Raw genomic sequence first — 24,013 nt, 5'->3', positions numbered from 1 at the left:
TGAAAACTTTAAAACGACTGCAAGTATGAGTATGACGCAAAGAAGAATATTCTTTCGAGGAAAAATATTTCTGTGCCCGTAATGTCCCTTCTTTTTTCATAGTTTTTATATTTAGTATTTCATGGAATATCCTATTTTTTTTCGAAGATTATAACCCAAGTTTTTGCGTCTTCTCGAAGTGGTTTTTGCCAATTGTTTATATATATATATATATATATATATATATATATATATATATATATATATATATATATATATATATATATGGGTCCAGACGTTCAGAATATTTGCTAGTAAAGTGACAAGTGTTTTTTCCTCAACGTTTCTGTTCTCCCGGTAGATAATATGAGCATTCTTGCATTGTATATTGGGTAATAAGAAAATCCAAGTTACTGCTTGTTGTGGGAGTCACAACCCATTGTTTCCCTCAGGGAAATTACGAGGGAGAGCCACCGCATATGATGGTGATTGCATAATGATTATGCAATGGAGGAGGAAATTATCATACTTTGATATCCTGGGGTTCTCTTGGCACATCCAGGTGTCGTGGTTGACAGATACAAGGAGTTATATACAACTCGAGAATAGTGAGTATAACTTCCTTGGAAATGGTGAGTTCTGTGATTGACGAGATTTGAACGTATCATAAGAGGCGCTAACATTCATGTGCTACAAGAGGTGTCATGGATTTGAGAGTATATATATATATATATATATATATATATATATATATATATATATATATATAGGGGAGAAAGAATACTTCCCACGTATTCCCTGCGTGTCGTAGAAGGCGACTAAAAGGGAAGGGAGCGGGGGGCTGGAAATCCTCCCCTCTCTTTTTTTTTTTCTTTTTTCCAAAGGAAGGAACAGAGAAGGGGGCTGGATGAGGATGTTTCCTCAAAGGCCCAGTCCTCTGTTCTTAACGCTACCTAGCTGACGCGGGAAATGGCGAATAGTATGAAAGATATATATATATATATATATATATATATATATATATATATATGATTCCAGACGTGTCATATCTTTATAATCAACCAGTATTTTTCTCGGGCCACCAGGAGACTGTGTCCCCTAATTTTTGCTATCTTTAAATCCGGGACCTAATGAAAAACGGGAGAATTAGGTGCTTTTCTTTCCACTGTGAAATGAAAGAAGGTTTCGGAAAGCACAAGTAAAGTTTTCGAGTCTCTTGACTTTCATACACATACGATCGCCTCTTTTCTTTACGTATATATTTCATTCCCGTTAACCTTGCGTTCGTCTTTGATAACAAAGGATCGCGTTGGAATAGATTTCGTGGACGATGTCTCGAACCGCTTCGCAGAAGACGATCCACCCGAACTATGAATTAGTTGCGGGCGATGCTCCGAACCAGTTCGATCGATTGGAGACGAATCCCCCGAAACCAGTTCGTCGGAAATGTTCTTCGCTGATACATCTGATCGGCCGCCAGGATAATAAGGCCCATATATCGCATACATTCATACGTAAAAGCCTATCGTTTTTTTTTTCACTCTTGTGATCATAACTGACCAAGAGAGGAATCTCGACGTGCCTGTACTGTCTCGTGTTATAAGACACATCGCCTGAGTTGCCTTGCCCTGGTGCTTTTCATAACAACAGACTAATCTGTCTAAGCCATGTTGAAGAAACTGATCAGAAAAGGTCGAAAGTGAGAGGAGGTAGATATTTGAGAATTACAGTGTTCCCAACCTAATGCTATAACCCCTGGTGTACACCTGGTCAGAAGATTGGCTTCAAACGAGTCGTCGACATTTGGAAATATAGCCAGTCACGCAATAAGCACTTTATGACAAAACTAAGGGCAGTGCGCTGGTAATTTATGACAGAGCTTAACGGCAGTGTGCTGGTAACTTATGGCAAAACTAAATGCAGTGCGCTGGTAACTTCGTGATCTGGAGTGTACGGTGTATATGTTCAGTTCTCATTGTGGTTTCCAGTATGGTTTTTTGGCTTAAAAAAAGATTAAGTCTTAGCGAGATCAAAGTTATTAACATCGCTTCTTTCACACCAAGTTATTATCATCACCTCACTTAAAGTTATTTTCACCGCTGCATTGAAAACAGAACATATCGTAGTTTCATTAAAAAGGAAACTTGATTGATTATCTCTTCATTCAAAATCAAAGTTATCATTGTTTCATTCAGAATCAAGGTGATAATAAAAATTAAAGTTAATGTCATCCTTTCACTCAAAAGTTATTATCCCAGTTTTATTTGATATCAAACTTACTATCATCGTTTCATTCAAAGTTATTACGATTTTATTTGAAATAAAAGTTATTATACGTCTTTTAGAATCAAAGTTATCATAATCGTTTTATTCAAAATCAAAATTATCATCATGGCGTCATTCAAAATCAATTTTATTGTCATATTTTCCTTCAAAATCAAAGTTATCAGCTTCCCCATATTCAAAATCAATGTTATCATATTTGCTTCAGTCACAAAGTCATCATCTTCGCTTCATTCAAAATCAAGGTTATCATCGCCTTATTCAAAATTGAAAGTTATCATGGCTTGATTCACAACCAAAGTTACCATCGTCGCTTCATTCACATTCAAAGTCACCATCATTGCTTCATTAACAACTTAAGTTACCTTCATTGCTTCATTCACAGTCACCATCTTCCCTTCATCCACATCAAAAGTTGTCATCATCGCTTCATTCACAACCAAAGTTACCATCATCACTTCATTCACAACCAAAGTTACCTTCATCACTTCATTCACAATCACCATCTTCACTTCGTTCACATTAAAAGTTGTCATTATCGCTCCATTCACAACTAAAGTTACCACCATCGCTTCATTCACAACCAAAGTTACCATCGTTGCTTCATTCACAACCAGAGTTATCATCATCGCTTCGTTCACAACTAGAGTTATCATCGTCGCTTCATTCACAACTAGAGTTACCATCGTCGCTTCATTCACAACCAGAGTTACCATCATCTCTTCATTCACAACTAGAGTTACCATCATCTCTTCATTCACAACCAGAGTTATCATCATCGCGTCATTCACAACCAGAGTTATCATCATCGCGTCATTCACAACCAGAGTTATCATCATCGCGTCATTCACAACCAGAGCTACCATCGTGTCGTACGTCATCCCTGAGCGCGCGAGACGGAGTGCCAGTCTATGTGGACGTGGGAGAAGAGCTGAGCAGCCAGCCACCCGTGTCCTCGTGTTGCTTCACCGTTCCCTCCTCCGCCGTCCCATCCCCATCCACATTCATCAGAATTGACCTGGTCCCCAGCCATCCATCTCTGTCCGTTTTCACCACCGTCGCATTTGGCTCTCCTCTCCTCGCTCTGTCTCTCTCTCTGTCCACTGGTGTTCCTTCGTCCGGCGCCGTCCGTTTTTGCCCTTCGTCCACCGAGGCATCACCATTCACTCGGGATGAAGTCATCACCATCCAGTCACCATCACTCAGTCGCTGTCGTCCACTCACCAGCATCATCATTGTCATCCACTCACCAGCAACATCAGTGTCATCCACTCACCAGCATCATCATTGTCATCCACTCACCAGCAACATCAATGTCATCCACTCACCAGCATCATCAGTGTTATCCACTCACCAGCATCATCAGTGTCATCCACTCACCAGCAACATCAGTGTCATCCACTCACCAGCATCATCATTGTCATCCACTCACCAGCAACATCAGTGTCATCCACTCACCAGCATCATCATTGTCATCCACTCACCAGCAACATCAGTGTCATCCACTCACCAGCATCATCATTGTCATCCACTCACCAGCAACATCAGTGTCATCCACTCACCAGCATCATCATTGTCATCCACTCACCAGCATCATCATTGTCATCCACTCACCAGCAACATCAGTGTCATCCACTCACCAGCATCATCATTGTCATCCACTCACCAGCATCATCATTGTCGTCCACTCACCAGCATCATCATTGTCATCCACTCACCAGCATCATCATTGTCATCCACTCACCAGCATCATCATTGTCATCCACTCACCAGCAACATCAGTGTCATCCACTCACCAGCATCATCATTGTCATCCACTCACCAGCATCATCATTGTCGTCCACTCACCAGCATCATCATTGTCATCCACTCACCAGCATCATCATTGTCATCCACTCACCAGCATCATCATTGTCATCCACTCACCAGTATCATCATTGTCGTCCACTCACCAGCATCATCATTGTCGTCCACTCACCAGCATCATCATTGTCATCCACTCACCAGCATCATCATTGTCATCCACTCACCAGCATCATCATTGTCATCCACTCACCAGCATGTAGTCATCACTATCCACTCAACACCCACCGCTTATGACCGTCCACGTTATCACCATCATCCATTACTGGCGCTTCCTCTCACTGCCACCCGGTCCATCGCCTTGTGCTCATCACCAATCCATTAACCTCTCACTACCCGTGACAGTCCACTCACCACTATCACGTCACCACCTGCCATTCTCAGCAAGACGGTTGAGAAGACTCATCTCATCACCATCCCTTGCACCATTACCCACAGTCGGGTCATCATTATCATCTAAGTGTGACACCCAATGGCGGAGGCATGGCTAAGCGTCTTTATTCTGATCACTGAAAGTCAACGTTCTCCACACTTTCTCCAGACGGTGTGAGAGAATGGGAAAGGCAGCAAGGCTTCTCGTCTCTCCCATTTTGCCAGTTTGTTGAATGATTGGCTGTCTGATGGTTACCTCAGCGATAGGGCTACTGGCTAGATCAGTGATCACTCCATTGGGTGGTTAGTGGAGGCGTTGGCTGGTTTCTTGCAAGTGGTCTAGTTCCTTGTTGAGGTGGTTGATTGGTTTAGGGGTTCTTCCAGTGGTTGATTGGATTTATGATCCGGTGATTGGGTTGGTAGTCTGAGTGAAGTTGGTTTCAATACTTGGTCTGGCCTTGCTGTTGGTCTAGTGCTTCGTGTCATAGCTAGTCTGACATCTGGTCCCTTGTTCAATTGTAGTAGCAGCTGGTGTGAGGGCTGGTCCAGTGTTTGCTCTGGTGCAATTGCCATGATGCGATAACAATGAGGTAAACGATTTTCATCGTTCCTTTCGTTAGAGGTGAAATTAACTTTTATTGAGTTTTCCCCATTTTCCTTCACTTTGCCGTGGAGGATGACAGAGTCGCTCCCTCGTACAAGCAGCACCCAAAAACAGAATATTTTGGATTGACGAGGTGAACTGCTGGCTGTTCACTCACGATCTCTGAGAGTCTGCCCTAATAATGTTTACGACCTCTATTATATAAAAAGTAATGCCTTTAATTCATTAATCAATATTTCACCTTAATATTCCGTGATGACAGATCAAGGAACACTTCTGTGACAGAATCATCAGCCAGTCAGCTTCGTTCTGTATCCTGAGACATGCTATCATCAAAATAACCCAGTCTCGCTGAAGACATTGAATATGTGTGATCATTGGTCGTTTTAAGATGCGAAATATGTTTTACTTCAGATCATATCTACATTCTGAGCGACTGGACATCAGAAGTATAGGTTATTGTTCAATACAAACCAGTGATCCATAGAAATCTTTATTAGAACAAGAATCTGTATATATACTTCAATCTGGTTGGCAGCTCAGGAAAGCAGCCAGAAGATTCGAATTCATCACGGGTCCGCAAGACCAAAGTGTTCTGGGTGCGTCAGGTCACTGAAGGATTGGAAAGGAAGGACAAGAAGAAAATGATGTAAGTGAGAAAGAAGATATAAGTGGCGTTTACGGACGAGGCGGTTTGAACATAAGATAAAACGACTGGAAATCGTATCAGTCGACTCGTTACACTCGGTAGAATACTATTTTACTTGCTGGGTCGACTTTCGACAATTGAATACGTGCACTTGTTACCGTGATTTATAATAGTTGGGTTTTAGAAGTATAAGAAAGTATTCAAAGAAAACGCAACTTTACCCAACTTCTAAGAAATACTAGTCTTACATAAAGTACCACAGCAGTTCAGTAATGTGTCATTGTTACAGTCATTTTCCTTGTTCATTTGCGGTGGACGTTTGCGCTCAAGGGAGATTGGTTTTGTTGTTTTCATACAAAAGTTTATGAGCTTATTCTCTTGAATTGCCCCTGTAAGTCAAGATTGACTTAAAAACTCCCCCCCCCCCCTGCAAAAAAAGATATATTAATGAACTTTTACATGTAAACGTTTCAGAGAAAGTTCCTCTCTGACTTCACACTTATTTGCACAGTGAATCCAAGCGCTGAGGGAAGGTCAGGTAAGGTTATCATCGGTTCATTCTCATCCGTGATTCTTTGTTTTATTCAACCCCACATTCGGCCTCATTTTCGAAACTCTTCCAACTTAAAGAAAAAAAAAAAGATATCAGAGATTACTTAAACTTATGTTACGATTAACTCTCATGATACAGCATCGTTCTACTGACTGTCGCAAACCATTTGATATGACTTTCGTCGACATTTCAAAGATTAGATTTCTTCGTCCGTAAACTCAATATTCACAGCTGACGATTTTGGAAACTTGAAGCGAAAAGCAGGTATAGAAAACTCGCAGTGTGTTATCCATGTAAGACGCAGAAGTACGACCATCGTTAAAGCTCCGTCCTTGAAAGTTATTTTCCTGGTGAAGCGTAGCGTTGTGAAGGGGTCGGGAGTGGCAGCTGGGGACGATGGACGGGCCCGGGGAATGTGCGACCTGGGAATAGGCCAGGGTGGTGGTAGCCAGGGCCGCTTGGGAACTGGGCTTCGCCCTCGAAGGTGACGGTGGGATGGTAGCCGGTCTGGTCAACGTAGTATTCAACTCGCATGAGGCGAGTGTCAGGCAGCAGGACGTAGTAACTGTGGACAAGGGAAGAAGTGTCGAATAGGAGTCGTTTAGAGGTCGAGCCTGCGATAGCAGTAGTTTATTGATATCTCTGTTCAGAATCATTATGCTAGAAATTACGTTTAAGATACATTCCTTGTCGTTGTATTCCATTGCTATTGGAAAACCCTGAAGTTGCCAAAAACCGAAAACTTACCTTCCCCGGGTGACGTCTCCGTCCCTGTGTTCCTGGTGGCCGTAGAAGTTGCCTGAGGGCGGGTGGTCGACGTCCCACTGGAAGCTGTACTGGGCGGGGGCGAAGCCGTACCCCTGCCCTAGCCCGGGTGGCGTGCGGTAGTTGTAGGCGCCCTGGGGACCTGCCCAGGCCAGTGCCAACACCGAGAGCACCAGAGCCACAGTCTGGTGGGAGAGAAACGCGATTATCGTTGAAGAAAATATACCAAGAAAGCGGGAAGTTAAGACAATTATTATGGAACAAAATATACTAAGAAAGCGGGAAGTTAAGGCAATGGTTGTTGAACAAAATATACCAAGAAAGCGGGAAGTTAAGGCAATGGTTGTTGAACAAAATATATCAAGAAAGCGGGAAGTTAAGTAGTATAATCAGAACGACCTCCTCAGCGTATGTGTTACTAGCAGATGTTATCACCATGAATCACTAAGTCCAATTTACCTAAGTGTTTATGCCACCGAGTTACTTTAATCTGACTTCCATTCTTATCCTATTTTGTTAGTTGTGATGTTCTTGTGGAAGTGGTAATATTCTCTGATATCGTTATACTGACACTTGTTATGGAGCCAAGTATCACTGTGAGAACGAGAACAAAATATTCAGATCCAGAACGATGTTTTGTAGAACACTGATCCAGCAAAATATTTTTTAATGTATGAAAATTTTGTGAAACTGGTTGAAGTGGCCGGCAAACTTCACGACCTCCCGAACATGTCTGTTGGTCGTGATTCATAAACCGCTGATGTCAGCCAGATTTTGAAATGGAATTCTCCTCTCTGCCTTCCGAAATAGAGTCTCGGGGGTGTGTTAGTGGTGAGGTAAGATATTGAATGTTGAAATAAATGTTAATTTCACATAGGAAGGGAACTGAATCAGTTGTATAGTGTTGCAAGGGTTTTGTAAGAGTGTGTTGCAGGTGTTGGTAACTAGGTGGTGCATGGGTCAGGTACCTTCATGATTATCTGCCGTATGAGGTGTGAGCCGAACTGCTGGTGGCTGGACATCCTCGCTGGCTCTTATATTCGCCGGGGACGGGTGGGCGTGACTGTTCACCTCCTGACGCCACGGTTGTGTCAAGGAGGATAACATCGTGATCACTTCCACGTCTTTTCCTCCAGAATTATATTCTTGGTTCGTTTGACTTATCAGGTCACCTCACAAAACTCTCAGGTTTGGTGCAGTATTTGTACAGATCATAAGGTTATCTCGCTCTTCAGATTCGTTGAAGAAATTCTACATAGTCTTTCTGATATGTTCACATGCTAAATAGTCTTCAGTATGAGGATATTATACATTCCAGTAATATTTCGCAAAAGACCAAACATGATAGTTCAGCATGGACAGAGTTTCAGTCAGCTGTGACAAAGTGATTAAGGAATGATGTTGTTAGCTTGGCCAGGTCTTTGTCTGGCATGCATCCTCGTCCTATGACGGACCGTCTGTATCTGACACGGGCCATTGTCTTATGATGGGTGTCTTGTGTCTGGCACGGGCCATCGTCTTATGTCGGCCCTTCTTGTGTCTGTCACGGGTCGTTGTCTCATGAAGGCCCGTCGTCTTCGTCTGGCACGGGCCATTATCATATAACAATTCGTCCTCTGTTCCTTGGGAAAAGTAACCGATGCTTGAAGTGAAATTTTATTGTGAAGATAGATGCTAGAGTTGCTTTAAGTGATACCTGATATGGAATCTGACATCAGTAAAGTTGACATTGCTGTTTACTCGCTTGTATCTTTCGATGCAGATACTGGTTGTGCAGTTGGCCGTCTTGATACCAGGAACATTTTAGTGGGCTGTAAGACGAATGACTTCCACCGATCTGGTACAGTGGTTCACCCTGGAAGCAACCTTGTATCAAGCTGTAGAAGGCAACGCTAGAACAGGAATCTCCTGCTGTGAAACTGAGCCTTAGAAATACGCAATATTTCAAGTAAATTTTTCTGACCAGACCGTTATGGATCTGTTTTGATAGAGTTAATGAAGACTATACCAGTTATGAGTCTCAACAGACGCCATTTTGTATCACGTCAGTTACAGAGGCAAAAACTATTGGGTTTGTTGGTCTAACGGTCTTTGTGTCTGTTGACTTTAAACTTTCCTTGGCTTTACAATGACTCAAGTTCTGTACGTTGATCGTCAGACTGAATTGGTGCCAGTCTAGTAGTCGTCCTGAAACATATATTTTCAGGTTAATACTTCGAAGGGAAGCATGTACACGCAGACATAATAGTCTCGAAAACCTACGAAACTCTATCTCGATCTGGCGTCTGAGCAGGGATGGCGAGGCATTATGATATGTTGTGGGAGTTGGTCACCGTTAAGACAGAGAGTCTAGATTTATCTCAGCCTTAAAGTGTGAGATGACGCCTCTGTACAAAAGATGAGAGATGGCGTAAAATCTTCCCCAGTCTTTATCAAAACCGTGTTGGTTTAAAATATATTTTCGTCCGACTGTTTTGCCCCTGAAAGAGGCAGGACTGGTTGCATCCCAGTAACACTTTGTGACCCCTGTAATCCTTTTGTGCTACCGCTGACAGAATGAGCATTGGGTGCATAATAAATTTGCCGGGGACACTGGCACAAATTAAATTACAAGTTTCTGTTAACCGTATCCTAGGTTTGGACTTTTCAGCTTAACCGTCTGTCACCACCCAGGACATTTTGCATAACCTGGGTAATCACGCAGTGATTCGTAATGTCTTTATCAATAAGAAAATAATCAGCAGTTTGTTTAAGACGTTGGATAGAAGATAACTACATTCCCGATACACAGGGTCAGTTAAGGCTCATGATTACACTTTCGCTCGTAATGCTAATGCTTGTTATATATTCTAAACGATGTGGATGATGAGAAAGTGGTGTATATATGCCATTTGATATCATAAAGATCAGAAATTATTATGTTAAAACAATTACTCATCATTCAGAACTGTCGAACGTCGAGAGGGAGGGTTGAAGACAAAGAAATGGTTGAATGAAGACTTTATTGAATGCATTCATATTTTTTGTTATAGAAATATACAGCGACTGTGGGACACACATGTCATATAATCCAAGCCAGTACTGTAAGCTTAAGTAATTTCGGTGGGAAGTTTCGAAGGCTTTGTGAAGATCCAGATTTTCTTGTAGGAAGAAAATCCAGATTAACAAAGTTCCCCACACTCGGCGTTGTACTTCCTTCAGAAGTTTCAAGTGGAAAACATCAGTGTATAGATTAGAATGTAGATGATGGCATTAAGTCTGCAAGAAATAGCCATAAAATAACACAAAGTACGATGCATGGAAGACGCAGAAGTACGACCATCGTTAAGGCTCCGTCCTTGAAGTTTATTTTCCTGGTGAAGCGTAGCGTTGTGAAGGGGTCGGGAGTGGCAGCTGGGGACGATGGACGGGCCCGGGGAACGTGCGGCCTGGGAATACGCCAGGGTGGTAGTAGCCGGTACCAGGGCCGCTTGGGAACTGGGCTTCACCCTCGAAGGTGACGGTGGGATGGTAGCCGGTCTGGTCGACGTAGTATTCAACTCGCATGAGGCGAGTGTCAGGCAGCAGGACGTAGTAACTGTGGACAGGGAAGTACGTGTCAACTGAGAAGTGTAGGGTAGTGGAGTCTGAGATAGCACATGAATAGCTTCATGTGAAGTCTGTATGAGAGAAATTATGCCGATATATTTTTGTTTTTGTCGTTGTATGTTTATGGTACTGGTACATTGTCTACCTGTCTAATAGGTGAAGAAATATTATTTCACCTTAGTGTGTTGTGTCAAGTTTCTTTAGAAATATTTTTCGAATGCTATGCCATGTTTGGTTGAGGACTTACCTTCCCCGGGTGACGTCTCCGTCCCTGTGTTCCTGGTGGCCGTAGAAGTTGCCTGAAGGCGGGTGGTCGACGTCCCACTGGAAGCTGTACTGGGCGGGGGCGAAGCCGTACCCCTGCCCTAGCCCGGGTGGCGTGCGGTAGTTGTAGGCGCCCTGGGGACCTGCCCAGGCCAGTGCCAACACCGAGAGCACCAGAGCCACAGTCTGGTGGGAGAGAAACGCGATTATCGTTGAAGAAAATATACCAAGAAAGCGGGAAGTTAAGACAATTATTATGGAACAAAATATACTAAGAAAGCGGGAAGTTAAGGCAATGGTTGTTGAACAAAATATACCAAGAAAGCGGGAAGTTAAGGCAATGGTCGTTGAACAAAATATATCAAGAAAGCGGGAAGTTAAGTAGTATAATCAGAACGACCTCCTCAGCGTATGTGTTACTAGCAGATGTTATCACCATGAATCACAAAGTCCAATTTACCTAAGTGTTTATGCCACCGAGTTACTTTAATCTGACTTCCATTCTTATCCTATTTTGTTAGTTGTGATGTTCTTGTGGAAGTGGTAATATTCTCTGATATCGTTATACTGACACTTGTTATGGAGCCAAGTGTCACTGTGAGAACGAGAACAAAATATTCAGATCCAGAACGATGTTTTGTAGAACACTGATCCAGCAAAATATTTTTTAATGTATGAAAATTTTGTGAAACTGGTTGAAGTGGCCGGCAAACTTCACGACCTCCCGAACATGTCTGTTGGTCGTGATTCATAAACCGCTGATGTCAGCCAGATTTTAAAATGGAATTCTCCTCTCTGCCTTCCGAAATAGAGTCTCGGGGGTGTGTTAGTGGTGAGGTAAGATATTGAATGTTGAAATAAATGTTAATTTCACATAGGAAGGGAACTGAATCAGTTGTATAGTGTTGCAAGGGTTTTGTAAGAGTGTGTTGCAGGTGTTGGTAACTAGGTGGTGCATGGGTCAGGTACCTTCATGATTATCTGCCGTGTGAGGTGTGAGCCGAACTGCTGGTGGCTGGACATCCTCGCTGGCTCTTATATTCGCCGGGGACGGGTGGGCGTGACTGTTCACCTCCTGACGTCACGGTTGTTTCAAGGAGGATAACATCGTGATCACTTCCACGTCTTTTCCTCCAGAATTATGTTTTTGGTTCGTTTAACTAATCAGGTCATCTCACAGAACTCTCAGGATTGGTGCAATATCTGTACAAACCACTGGGTCATCCCACGTATTATATTCGTTGGATAAAGACATTTCAAATAGTCATTCAGATATGCTGACATACTGAGTGGTCATCACTATAACTTTAGGAGGATATTACATATTCCGGTGAAATTTCGTAAAAGGCCAAACATGATATTTCAGCCTGGACAGAGTCTTAGTCAGGTGTGACAAAGTGGTTAAAGGATGATGTTAGCTTGGCCAGGTCTTTGTCTGGCATGGATCCTCGTCTTATGACGGCCTTGTTGTATCTAGCACGGCTCTTGTCTTAAGATGGCTCCTCTTCTGTGTCTGGCACGGGTCCTCGTCTTATGACGGTCCGTCTGTGTCTGGTTTGGGCCTTCGTCTTATGACGGGCTGCCATCTGTCTCCGGCTTGGCCCTCATCTCATGATGGCCCTTCGTGTGCCTGTCACGGATCCTTCTCTTATGACTGCCTATCTTATTATTCTGGCACGGTCCATCATCATATAACTATTCGTCCTCTGTTCCTGGCAAGGCCCTTCCTCATAAAATGAGGTCGATGCTTGAAGTTAAAGTTTGATTATGGTGGAAATGAATTCCAGAATTGTGTTAAGTGATACCTGACACGGAATTTGGCAACATGATTAAGGTTGACAAGGCTGCTTCATCGCTTGTGTCTCTCAGTGCAGAAACTGGTAGTGCAGTTGGCCTTCTTGAAAAAAGGACTATTTTACAGGGCCTTTAGACGAATAACTTCCAGCGATGTGGTACAATGGTTCATGCTGGAAGTAACCTTGTGTCAGGCTTTATAGGGCAACGCTGGAGAATCTCCTGCTAAGAAACCTAGCCCCCAAAATACCCAGATTTCTACGTAGTATTACATGCAGTTTAGCTTCTGACCAGATCGTTATGGGTCTACTTAGATAAAGTTGATCAAAACTATGCCAGTTATGAGTTACTGCAGACGCTGTTGTGTGTCACGTCAATGCAGGTTGCAGAAACCAATTATCTGTTGGTCTTCTAGTCTTGTTAACTTTCAAGTTTTTGGTCAGTATAATAACTTAATTACTTTTCATTGGTCGTCAGAGTGAATAATTCTTGTGCTGAGAAATATATCATATATTTTCAGATTAATACTTCAAAAGGAAACATGTACTCGCAGACATATTGCGTCTCAAGAACGTACGAAATGCTCTCTCTCGATCTGGCACCCGAGCAGGGATGATGAGGCATTGTAATGTATTACGAGGGTCGGTCACCGGTACGTCAGAGACCCTAGATTTATCTCGGCCTTGTAGTGTGGGATGACGCCACTATACAGAAGATGAGAGACAGGGTAAAATCTTCCTCTCTGGATCAAAACCATGATGGTATAAAAGATATTTTCGTTCTACCATTTTCTTTGTGGAAGAGGGACTGGTTGCATCCCAGCATAAGATTCTCGTAACCATATTTGGACTTCTCAGCTTAACCGCCTGACACTAGCCAGGACGGTCTGCATAACCTGGGTTATCACACGGTAATTCGTAATCTCTCTGATATCGAGAAGAATAATGAGCAGATTATTTAAGACGTTCAGTATGCAAATACCTACATTCCCAATACACGGTGTGTGTTATAGCTCGTGATAACTACATGTTTGCTCGTCAGTCCAAGATTTGCTTTGTTTTCGAAACGATGTGGATGATGACAATAGGAAGCATATGTGTTATTAGGTATCATGATGTGCAGAAATTATTTTTTTGTAAGCTTCCTATATATTCGGAACTGCTTTACGTTTTGAAACAGGTTTGAAGACAAAAGAGAAGAAATGGTCGAGAGAAGACTTTATTCAATGCATTTATATATTACAGGTCCTTCCAGAGCTTTGTTTCAATAGAAGTTTTGAATGGCAATCATCAGTTTATAGATGAGATTATAGATAACGTCATTAAGTCTGCAGGGAGAAGTAGGCGTAGCATGTCACAAAATGCGATGCATGGAAGACACAGAAGTACGACCATCGTTAAGGCTCCGTCCTTGAAGGTTATTTTCCTGGTGAAGCGTAGCGTTGTGAAGGGGTCGGGAGTGGCAGCTGGGGACGATGGACGGGCCCGGGGAACGTGCGACCTGGGAATACGCCAGGGTGGTAGTAGCCGGTACCAGGGCCGCTTGGGAACTGGGCTTCACCCTCGAAGGTGACGGTGGGATGGTAACCGGTCTGGTCGACGTAGTATTCAACTCGCATGAGGCGAGTGTCAGGCAGCAGGACGTAGTAACTGTGGACAGGGAAGTACGTGTTAACTGAGAAGTGTAGGGTAGTGGAGTCTGAGATAACATATGAATAGCCTCATGTGAAGTCTGTATGAGAGAAATTATGGTGATATATTTTTGTTTTTGTCGTTGTATGTTTATGGTTCTGGTACATTGTCTACCTGTCAAATAGGTGAAGAAATATTATTTCCCTTTAGTGTGTTGTGTCGAGTTTCTTTAGGAATATTTTTCGAATGCTGTGCCATGTTTGGTTGAGGACTTACCTTCCCCGGGTGACGTCTCCGTCCCTGTGTTCCTGGTGGCCGTAGAAGTTGCCTGAAGGCGGGTGGTCGACGTCCCACTGGAAGCTGTACTGGGCGGGGGCGAAGCCGTACCCCTGCCCTAGCCCGGGTGGCGTGCGGTAGTTGTAGGCGCCCTGGGGACCTGCCCAGGCTAATGCCAACACCGAGAGCACCAGAGCCACAGTCTGGTGGGAAAGAGACCCAGTTATTGTCGACCAGATATACTCATGATGCATAATGGGAAGTAGTATAATTAGAACGACCTTCTCAGGACAGTGCTTGGTTCAGCATCCGCAGCGTATGTGTTGATATCTTAAATTCTTACCATGAATTACAAAGGTAAATTTACGTGTGTAATTATACGAGCGAGTTGCTTTGAATTAACCGTGTTGTGATTTTACTTTGTTAGCTGTGATGTTTTTGTTGATCAGTGGCAATAATGATCTATGATCTCGTCATACTGACATGACGTCCCGTCAAGTGTCACCACCAGAAAGCGAACAAAGTATTCAGATTCATAACGGTGATGTAAAAAAAAAATGTGATCCAGGAAGATATCATTTTATATAACTTTTAAAAACTGGCTGACGTGGCCGGCAAACTTTAAAGATCTCTCAAACATGTCTGTTGGTCATGATTCACACACAGATGAAGCCAGGTGGATTGGAAATAGAGCTCCTCGGTGCTCTTCGTTATACGTCCCGGTATGGATGCCTAGGGTTAGTTGTTAGTGATGATGTAAAATGTCGGATGTTGAAAAGAAAGGTAATTTCACGTAGGAAGGGAATTGAATCAGTTAGTGTGTGGTGTTGCTAAAGTATTATAGGAGTGTGTGATGGGTGTTGGTAACTAGGTGGTGCATGGGTCAGGTACCTTCATGATTATCTGCCGTATGAGGTGTGAGCCAAACTGTTGGTGGCTGAATACCCTTGCTGGCTCTTATATTGGGCGGGGACGGGTGGGCGGGGTCTTATTTGCCCAATGACGTCACATTTGTGCAAAGAGGATAACGTCTTTATCATTTCCACGTCTTTTCTTCCAGAATTATTTCTTGGTTCGTTTGACCAGTCATTCTCTTCAGACCACTGGGTCATCTCACGTTTTAGATTCGTCGATGAAAAAAATTCTAAATAGTCATTCAGATATGTTCACATAGACAGTGGTCCTCATTATGAGTCATCATTATGACTTTAGGAAGAGATTATATATTCCAGTAAAATTTCGTAAAAGACTAAACACGATATTTCAACCTGGACAGAGTTTCAGTCAGCTGTGATTAGGTGATTAAGGGATGATGGTGTTAACTTGGCCAGGTCTTTGTCTGGCATGGATCCTCGTCTTAAGACGGGCCATCTGTGTCTGACACGGGCCATTGTCTTATGACGGCTCGCCTTGTGTATGACACGGGCCCTCGTCTTATGACGGCCCGTCTTGTCTGTCACGGGTCGTTGTCTCATGAAGGCCCGTCTCCTTGGTTTGGCATGGACCATCATCATATAAGAATTTGTCATTTGTTCCTGGCAAGGCCTTTCCTTGGCAAAGGTAACCGATGCTTGAAGTGAAATCTTACAGTGAAGATAGATTCTAGAGTTGCTTTAAGTGATACCTGATATGGAATCTGACATCAGTAAAGTTGACATCGCTGTTTAATCGCTTGTATCTTTAGATGCAGAAACTGGTTGTGCAGTTGGCCCTTTTCAAACCAGGAACATTTTAGAGGGCCGTAAGACTAATGTTCTTCCAGCAGTTTGGTACAATGATTCACCCTGGAAGCAACCTTGTATCAGGCTGTAGAAGGCAACGCAAGAAGAAGAATCTTCTGCCATGAAAGTTAGCCCAAAGATACTCACATTCCAAGACATTTTCCATGAAATGTAGCTTCTGATCAAGACTATACCCGTTGTGAGTTACTGCAGACGCTGTTTTATGTCACGTCAGTGCAGGTGGCAGTCTTGTTAACTTCAAAATTTTTGTTCAGTATAATAACTTAATTACTTTTCGTTGGTCGTCAGAGTGAATATTTCTTGTGCTGAGAAATATATCATATATTTTCAGATTAATACTTCAAAAGGAAACATGTACTCGCCTTTATATTGCGTCTCAAGAACGTACGAAATGCTCTCTCTCGATCTGGCACCCGAGCAGGGATGATGAGGCATTATAATGTGTTACGAGGGTCGGTCACCGGTACGTCAGAGACCCTAGATTTATCTCGGCCTTGTAGTGTGGGATGACGCCACTATACAGAGGATGAGAGACACGGTAAAATCTTCCTCTCTGGATCAAAACCATGATAGTATAAAAGATATTTTCGTTCAACCATTTCCTCTGTGGAAGAGGGACTGGTTGCATCCCAGCACAAGATTTTCTTAACCATATCCTGGATTTGGACTTTTCAGCTTAACCGCCTGACAATACTCAGGGCTATCTTCATAATCTGGGTTATCACACGGTAATGGATAATCTCTATGATATTGAGAAAAATGATGAGCAAACTATTTATGGCGTTGGATATGCAAATACCTACATTCCCGAAAGACAGTGTGTGTTATGGCTCGTGATAACTACATGTTCGCTCGTCAGTCCAAGATTTGCTATGTTCTCTAAGTGATGTGGATGATGACAATAGGCAGTATATTTGTTATTAGGTATTATGATGTGCAGAAATTATTTTCTTGCAAGCTTCCTGTGTATTCGGAAGTGTTGAACGTATGAAACAGGTGTGAAGACAAAAGAGAAGAAATGTTCGAGAGAAGACTTTATTCAATGCATTTATATATTACAGGTCCTTCCAGAAATTTGCTCCAGTAGAAGTTTTGAATGGCAATCATCAGTTTATAGATGAGATTATAGATGACGTCATTAAGTCTGCAGGGAGAAGTAGGCGTAACATGTCACAAAATGCGATGCATGGAAGACACAGAAATACGACCATCGTTAAGGCTCCGTCCTTGAAGGTTATTTTCCTGGTGAAGCGTAGCGTTGTGAAGGGGTCGGGAGTGGCAGCTGGGGACGATGGACGGGCCCGGGGAACGTGCGGCCTGGGAATACGCCAGGGTGGTAGTAGCCGGTACCAGGGCCGCTTGGGAACTGGGCTTCACCCTCGAAGGTGACGGTGGGATGGTAGCCGGTCTGGTCGACGTAGTATTCAACTCGCATGAGGCGAGTGTCAGGCAGCAGGACGTAGTAACTGTGGACAGGGAAGTACGTGTTAACTGAGAAGTGTAGGGTAGTGGAGTCTGAGATAGCACATGAATAGCTTCATGTGAAGTCTATATGAGAGAAATTATGGTGAAATATTTTTGTTTTTGTCGTTGTATGTTTATGGTTCTGGTACATTGTCTACTAGTCAAATAGGTGAAGAAATATTATTTCACTTCAGTGTGTTGTGTCGAGTTTCATTAGAAATATTTTTCGAATGCTGTGCCATGTTTGGTTGAGGACTTACCTTCCCCGGGTGACGTCTCCGTCCCTGTGTTCCTGGTGGCCGTAGAAGTTGCCTGAGGGCGGGTGGTCGACGTCCCACTGGAAGCTGTACTGGGCGGGGGCGAAGCCGTACCCCTGCCCTAGCACGGGTGGCGTGCGGTAGTTGTAGGCGCCCTGGGGACCTGCCCAGGCCAGTGCCAACACCGAGAGCACCAGAGCCACAGTCTGGTGGGAAAGAGACCCAGTTATTGTCGACCAGATATACTCATGATGCATAATGGGAAGTAGTATAATTAGAACGACCTTCTCAGGACAGCGTTTGGTTCAGCTTCCGCAGCGTATGTGTTGATATCTTAAATTCTTAACATGAATTGCAAAGGTGAATTTACATGTGTATTTATACCAGCGAGTTGCTTTGTATTACCCGTGTTGTAAAATTACTTTGTTAGCTGTGATGTTCTTGTTGATCTGCGGCAATATTGATCTATGATCTCGTCATACTGACATGACGTCCCGTCAAGTGTGACCATCAGAAGGCGAACAAATTATTGAGATCGAGAATGGTGATGTAAACAATAGCGATCTAATAAGATGGTATTTAATAAAACTTTTAAAAACTGGCTGACGTGTTCGGCAAACTTCATGACTTCCCCAACGTGTATGTTGGTCGCGATTTATGCGCAGATGAGGCCAGACGGTTGGAAAATCGAGATCTTCGCTATTATTCCCATTATGGTGTCTCAGGTTATGTGGTAGTGATGTAAAATATCGTGTGTTGAAAGGAAAGATAATTTCCTGTAGGAAGGGAATTGAATCCGTTGTTGTAAGATGTCGCGAGGGTATTATATGAGTGTGTGACGGGTGTTGGTATCTAAGTGGTGCATGGGTCAGGTACCTTCATGATTATCTACTGTATGAAGTATGAGCCGAACTGCTGGTGGCTGGACACTCTCGCTGGCTCTTATATTGGCTGGGGACGGGTGGGCGTGGCCTTTTTCCCACATGAGGTCACATTTGTGCAAGGAGGATAACATCGTGATCACTTCCAAGTCTTTTCCTCCAGAATTATATTCTTGGTTCGTTTGACTAATCAGGTCACCTCAGAAAACTCTCAGATTTGGTGCAATATCTGCACAGACCACTGGGTCATCTTACGTTTTAGATTCGTCGAAGAAAGAAATTCTAAATAGTCATACAGATATGTTCATTTAGTGAGTGGTCACCATTATGACTTTAGAATATAATATATTCCAGTAAAATTTTGTAAAAGACCAATCATAATATTTCATTCTGTACAGAGTTTCAGTCAGCTCTGACAAAGTGATTAAGGGATGATGTTGTTAGGTTGGCCAGGTCTTTTTCTGGCATGGATCCTCGTCTTATGGTGGACCATCTGTGTCTGACACGGGCCCTCGTCTTATAACGGCCCTTCTTGTGTCTGACACGGGTCGTTGTGTCATGAAGGCCCGTCTCTTTGATTTTACATGGACTATCATCTTATAACAATTCGTCCTCTGTTCCTTGGAAAAAGTAACCGATGCTTGAATTGAAATCTTATAGTGAAGATAGATTCTAGAGTTGCTTTAAGTGATACCTGATATGGAATCTGACATCAGTAAAGTTGACATCGCTGTTTAATCGCTTGTATCTTTAGATGCAGAAACTGGTTGTGCAGTTGGCCGTTTTGAAACCAGGAACATTTTAGAGGGCCGTAAGACTAATGTTCTTCCAGCAATTTGGTACAATAGTTTACCCTGGAAGCAACCTTGTATCAGGCTGTAGAAGGCAACGCTAGAAGAGGAATCTTCTGCCATGAAAGTTTGCCCAAAAATACTCACTATTCCAAGTACGTTTTCCATTAAATTTAGCTTCTGATCCAGACTATACCCGTTATGAGTTACTGCAGACGCTGTTTTATGTCACGTCAATGCAGGTGGCAGAAGCATTTTTGTGTTAGTCATTTAGTCTTTTCGACTTCAAAAATTTAGGTCAATGTAATGATCCAAGGACTTTACACTGATCATCAGAGTGAACAGTTGTGCTGAGAAATATATCGTATATTTTCAGATTAATACTTCAAAAGGAAACATGTACTCGCAGATATATTGCGTCTCAATAACATCCGAAATGCTCTCTCTCGATCTGGCACCCGAGCAGGATGATGAGGCATTATAATGTGTTACGAGGGTCGGTCACCGGTACGTCAGAGACCCTAGATTTATCTCGGCCTTGTAGTGTGGGATGACGCCACTATACAGAAGATGAGAGACAGGGTAATATCTTCCTCTCTGGATCAAAACCATGATAGTATAAAAGATATTTTCGTTCAAAAATTTTCTCTGTGGAAGAGGGACTGGTTGCATCCCAGCACAAGATTTTCTTAACCATATCCTGGATTTGGACTTTTCAGCTTAACCGCCTGACAATACTCAGGGCTATCTTCATAATCTGGGTTATCACACGGTAATGGATAATCTCTATGATATTGAGAAAAATGATGAGCAAACTATTTATGGCGTTGGATATGCAAATACCTACATTCCCGAAAGACAGTGTGTGTTATGGCTCGTGATAACTACATGTTCGCTCGTCAGTCCAAGATTTGCTATGTTCTCTAAACGATGTGGATGATGACAATAGGCAGTATATGTGTCATTAGGTATTATGATGTGCAGAAATTATTTTCTTGTAAGCTTCCTATATATTCGGAACTTCTTAACGTTTTGAAACAGGTGTGAAGACAAAAGAGAAGAAATGTTCGAGAGAAGACTTTATTCAATGCATTTATATATTGCAGGTCCTTCCAGAACTTTGGTTCAGTAGAAGTTTTGAATGGCAAACATCAGTTTATAGATGAGATTATAGATGACGTCATTAAGTCTGCAGGGAGAAGTAGGCGTAACATGTCACAAAATGCGATGCATGGAAGACACAGAAGTACGACCATCGTTAAGGCTCCGTCCTTGAAGGTTATTTTCCTGGTGAAGCGTATCGTTGTGAAGGGGTCGGGAGTGGCAGCTGAGGACGATGGACGGGCCCGGGGAACGTGCGACCTGGGAATACGCCAGGATGGTAGTTGCCGGTACCAGGGCCGCTTGGGAACTGGGCTTCGCCTTCGAAGGTGACGGTGGGATGGTAGCCGGTCTGGTCAACGTAGTATTCAACTCGCATGAGGCGAGTGTCAGGCAGCAGGACGTAGTAACTGTGGACAGGGAAGTACGTGTTAACTGAGAAGTGTAGGGTAGTGGAGTCTGGGATAGCACTTGAATAGCTTCATGTGAAGTCTATATGAGAGAAATTATGCTGATATATTTTTGTTTTTGTCGTTGTATGTTTATGGTACTGGAACATTGTCTACCTTTCTAATAGGTGAAGAAATATTATTTCACTTTAGTGTGTTGTGTCAAGTTTCTTTAGAAATATTTTTCGAATGCTGTGCCATGTTTGGCTGAGGACTTACCTTCCCCGGGTGACGTCTCCGTCCCTGTGTTCCTGGTGGCCGTAGAAGTTGCCTGAGGGCGGGTGGTCGACGTCCCACTGGAAGCTGTACTGGGCGGGGGCGAAGCCGTACCCCTGCCCTAGCCCGGGTGGCGTGCGGTAGTTGTAGGCGCCCTGAGGACCTGCCCAGGCCAATGCCAACACCGAGAGCACCAGAGCCACAGTCTGGTGGGAAAGAGACCCAGTTATTGTCGACCAGATATACTCATGATGCATAATGGGAAGTAGTATAATTAGAACGACCTTCTCAGGACAGCGTTTGGTTCAGCATCCGCAGCGTATGTGTTGATATCTTAAATTCTTACCATGAATTACAAAGGTAAATTTACGTGTGTAATTATACGAGCGAGTTGCTTTGAATTAACCGTGTTGTGATTTTACTTTGTTAGCTGTGATGTTCTTGTTGATCTGCGGCAATATTGATCTATGATCTCGTCATACTGACATGACGTCCCGTCAAGTGTCACCACCAGAAAGCGAACAAAGTATTCAGATCCAGAATGGTGATGTAAACAATAGCGATCTCATAAGATATTATTTTATTAAAATTTTAAAGACTGGCTGACGTGTTCGGCAAGCTTCATGACTTCCCCAACGTGTATGTTGGTCGTGATTTATGCACGGATGAGGCCAGACGGTTGGAAAATCGAGATCTTCGCTATTATTCTCATTATGGTGTCTCAGGTTATGTGGTAGTGATGTAAAATATCGTGTGTTGAAAGGAAAGATAATTTCCTGTAGGAAGGGAATTGAATCCGTTGTTGTAAGATGCTACGAGGGCATTATGTGAGTGTTTTGCGAGTATTGTTAACTAGGTGGTGCATGGGTCAGGTACCTTCATGATTATCTGCTGTATGAGGTGTGAGTCGAACTGCTGGTGGCTGGACATCTTCGCTGGCTCTTATATTCGCCGGGGACGGGTGGGCGTGACTGCTCGCCTCCTGACGTCACGGGTGTGTCAAGGAGGATGACATCGTGATCACTTCCACGTCTTTTCCTCCAGAATTATGTTTTTGGTTCGTTTGACTTATCAGGTCACCTCACAAAACTCTCAGGTTTGGTGCAATATCTGCACAGACCGCTGGGTCATCTCACATTTTGATTCGTCGAGGAAAGAAATTCTAAATAGTCATACAGATATGTTCACGTAGTGTGTGTGGTCATCATTATGAGTCATCATTATAACTTTAGGAGAATATATGTTCCAGTGAGATTTTTTAAGATACTAAACATGATAGTTCAACCTGGACAGAGTTTCAGTCAACTGTGACAAAGTGATTAAGGTATGACGTTGTTATCTTGGCCAGGTCTTTGCCTGGCATGAATCCTCGTTTCATGACGGGACACCTGTGTCTGAAACGGGCCATCGTCTTATGACGGCCCGTCTTGTGTCTGTCACGGGTCGTTATCTCATGAAGGCCCATCTCCTTAGACTGACATGGACCATCATCATATAAAACTACGTCGTCTGTTCCTGGCAAGGTCTTTCTTTGGAAAAGGTAACCGATGCTTGAAGTGTAATTTCATAGAGACAATATATTCTAGAGTTGCTTTAAGTGATACCTGATATGGAATCTGACATCAGTAAAGTTGACATTGCTGTTTACTCGCTTGTATCTTTAGACGCAGAAACTGGTTGTGCAGTTGGCCGTTTTGAAACCAGGAACATTTTAGAGGGCCGTAAGACGAATGACTTCCAGCAATTTGGTACAATAGTTTACCCTGGATGCAACCTTGTATCAGGCTGCAGAAGGCAACGCTAGAAGAGGAATCTTCTGCCATGAAAGTTTGCCCAAAAATACTCACTATTCCAAGACATTTTCCATGAAATGTAGCTTCTGATCAAGACTATACCCGTTGTGAGTTACTGCAGACGCTGTTTTATGTCACGTCAGTGCAGGTGGCAGAAACGTTTTTCTGTTGGTCTTGCAGTCTTGTTAACTTCAAAACTTTTGTTCAGTATAATAACTTAATTACTTTTCTTTGGTCGTCAGAGTGAATATTTCTTGTGCTGAGAAATATATCATATATTTTCAGATTAATACTTCAAAAGGAAACATGTACTCGCAGATATATTGCGTCTCAAGAACGTACGAAATGCTCTCTCTCGATCTGGCACCCGAGCAGGGATGATGAGGCATTATAATGTGTTACGAGGGTCGGTCACCGGTACGTCAGAGACCCTAGATTTATCTCGGCCTTGTAGTGTGGGATGACGCCACTATACAGAAGATGAGAGACAGGGTAAAATCTTCCTCTTTCTTGATCAAAACCATGATGGTACAAAAGATATTTTCGTTCTACCATTCTCTCTGTGGAAGAGGGACTGGTTGCATCCCAGCACAAGATTCTCGTAACCATATCCTGGGTTTGGACTTCTCAGCTTAACCGCCTGACACTAGCCAGGACGGTCTGCATAACCTGGGTTATCACACGGTAATTCGTAATCT

General features: G+C 43.1%; 6 protein-coding genes across 7 annotated transcripts in view; 1 reads left to right on the top strand and 5 right to left on the bottom strand.

Moving 5' to 3' along the window:
• Positions 1–24,013, top strand: part of LOC139764450 (pro-resilin-like) — a 112,185-nt gene that overhangs the window by 16,579 nt on the left and 71,593 nt on the right. The window lies entirely within an intron of this gene.
• Positions 5,609–8,074, bottom strand: LOC139764448 (pupal cuticle protein Edg-84A-like). Its single transcript, XM_071691001.1, has 3 exons — positions 8,037–8,074; positions 7,051–7,253; positions 5,609–6,868 (listed from the first exon to the last, which is right to left on the bottom strand). The coding sequence occupies exons 1-3, from the start codon at positions 8,040–8,042 to the stop codon at positions 6,643–6,645; spliced, it is 435 nt and encodes a 144-aa protein (XP_071547102.1). The 5' UTR covers positions 8,043–8,074; the 3' UTR covers positions 5,609–6,642.
• On the bottom strand, positions 10,080–11,927 carry LOC139764447 (pupal cuticle protein Edg-84A-like). The gene is made up of 3 exons (XM_071691000.1): positions 11,890–11,927; positions 10,904–11,106; positions 10,080–10,645 (listed from the first exon to the last, which is right to left on the bottom strand). Exons 1-3 carry the CDS (start codon positions 11,893–11,895, stop codon positions 10,414–10,416), a joined length of 441 nt encoding a protein of 146 aa, XP_071547101.1. The 5' UTR covers positions 11,896–11,927; the 3' UTR covers positions 10,080–10,413.
• Positions 13,941–16,501, bottom strand: LOC139764707 (uncharacterized). The gene is made up of 4 exons (XM_071691595.1): positions 16,490–16,501; positions 16,031–16,204; positions 14,622–14,824; positions 13,941–14,363 (listed from the first exon to the last, which is right to left on the bottom strand). Exons 1-4 carry the CDS (start codon positions 16,499–16,501, stop codon positions 14,132–14,134), a joined length of 621 nt encoding a protein of 206 aa, XP_071547696.1. The 3' UTR covers positions 13,941–14,131.
• LOC139764446 (pupal cuticle protein Edg-84A-like) lies at positions 17,392–19,007 on the bottom strand. Its single transcript, XM_071690999.1, has 3 exons — positions 18,961–19,007; positions 18,088–18,290; positions 17,392–17,829 (listed from the first exon to the last, which is right to left on the bottom strand). Exons 1-3 carry the CDS (start codon positions 18,964–18,966, stop codon positions 17,598–17,600), a joined length of 441 nt encoding a protein of 146 aa, XP_071547100.1. The 5' UTR covers positions 18,967–19,007; the 3' UTR covers positions 17,392–17,597.
• Positions 20,830–22,433, bottom strand: LOC139764445 (pupal cuticle protein Edg-84A-like). The gene is made up of 3 exons (XM_071690998.1): positions 22,399–22,433; positions 21,526–21,728; positions 20,830–21,267 (listed from the first exon to the last, which is right to left on the bottom strand). The coding sequence occupies exons 1-3, from the start codon at positions 22,402–22,404 to the stop codon at positions 21,036–21,038; spliced, it is 441 nt and encodes a 146-aa protein (XP_071547099.1). The 5' UTR covers positions 22,405–22,433; the 3' UTR covers positions 20,830–21,035.

Source organism: Panulirus ornatus, chromosome 50, assembly GCF_036320965.1.
Source record: "Panulirus ornatus isolate Po-2019 chromosome 50, ASM3632096v1, whole genome shotgun sequence".
NCBI classification, from domain to species: Eukaryota; Metazoa; Arthropoda; class Malacostraca; order Decapoda; family Palinuridae; genus Panulirus; species Panulirus ornatus.
The sequence above is the reverse complement of the archived record's forward strand: the minus strand, read 5'-3'. Positions and strand labels throughout refer to the sequence as shown.

What these genes read in the sequence shown, in the direction of transcription:
- LOC139764448 (XM_071691001.1), bottom strand. An exon ending in GGAGACGTCACCCGGGGAAG is followed by an intron (nt 6,869 to 7,050) that starts GTAAGTTTTCGG and finishes CCTTGTCCACAG; the next exon opens with TTACTACGTCCTGCTGCCTG.
- LOC139764446 (XM_071690999.1), bottom strand. An exon ending in GGAGACGTCACCCGGGGAAG is followed by an intron (nt 17,830 to 18,087) that starts GTAAGTCCTCAA and finishes CCCTGTCCACAG; the next exon opens with TTACTACGTCCTGCTGCCTG.
- LOC139764707 (XM_071691595.1), bottom strand. An exon ending in GGGCCCGTGTCATACACAAG is followed by an intron (nt 14,825 to 16,030) that starts GCGAGCCGTCAT and finishes CTTTCCCACCAG; the next exon opens with ACTGTGGCTCTGGTGCTCTC. An exon ending in GGAGACGTCACCCGGGGAAG is followed by an intron (nt 14,364 to 14,621) that starts GTAAGTCCTCAA and finishes CCCTGTCCACAG; the next exon opens with TTACTACGTCCTGCTGCCTG.
- LOC139764447 (XM_071691000.1), bottom strand. An exon ending in GGAGACGTCACCCGGGGAAG is followed by an intron (nt 10,646 to 10,903) that starts GTAAGTCCTCAA and finishes CCCTGTCCACAG; the next exon opens with TTACTACGTCCTGCTGCCTG.
- LOC139764445 (XM_071690998.1), bottom strand. An exon ending in GGAGACGTCACCCGGGGAAG is followed by an intron (nt 21,268 to 21,525) that starts GTAAGTCCTCAG and finishes CCCTGTCCACAG; the next exon opens with TTACTACGTCCTGCTGCCTG.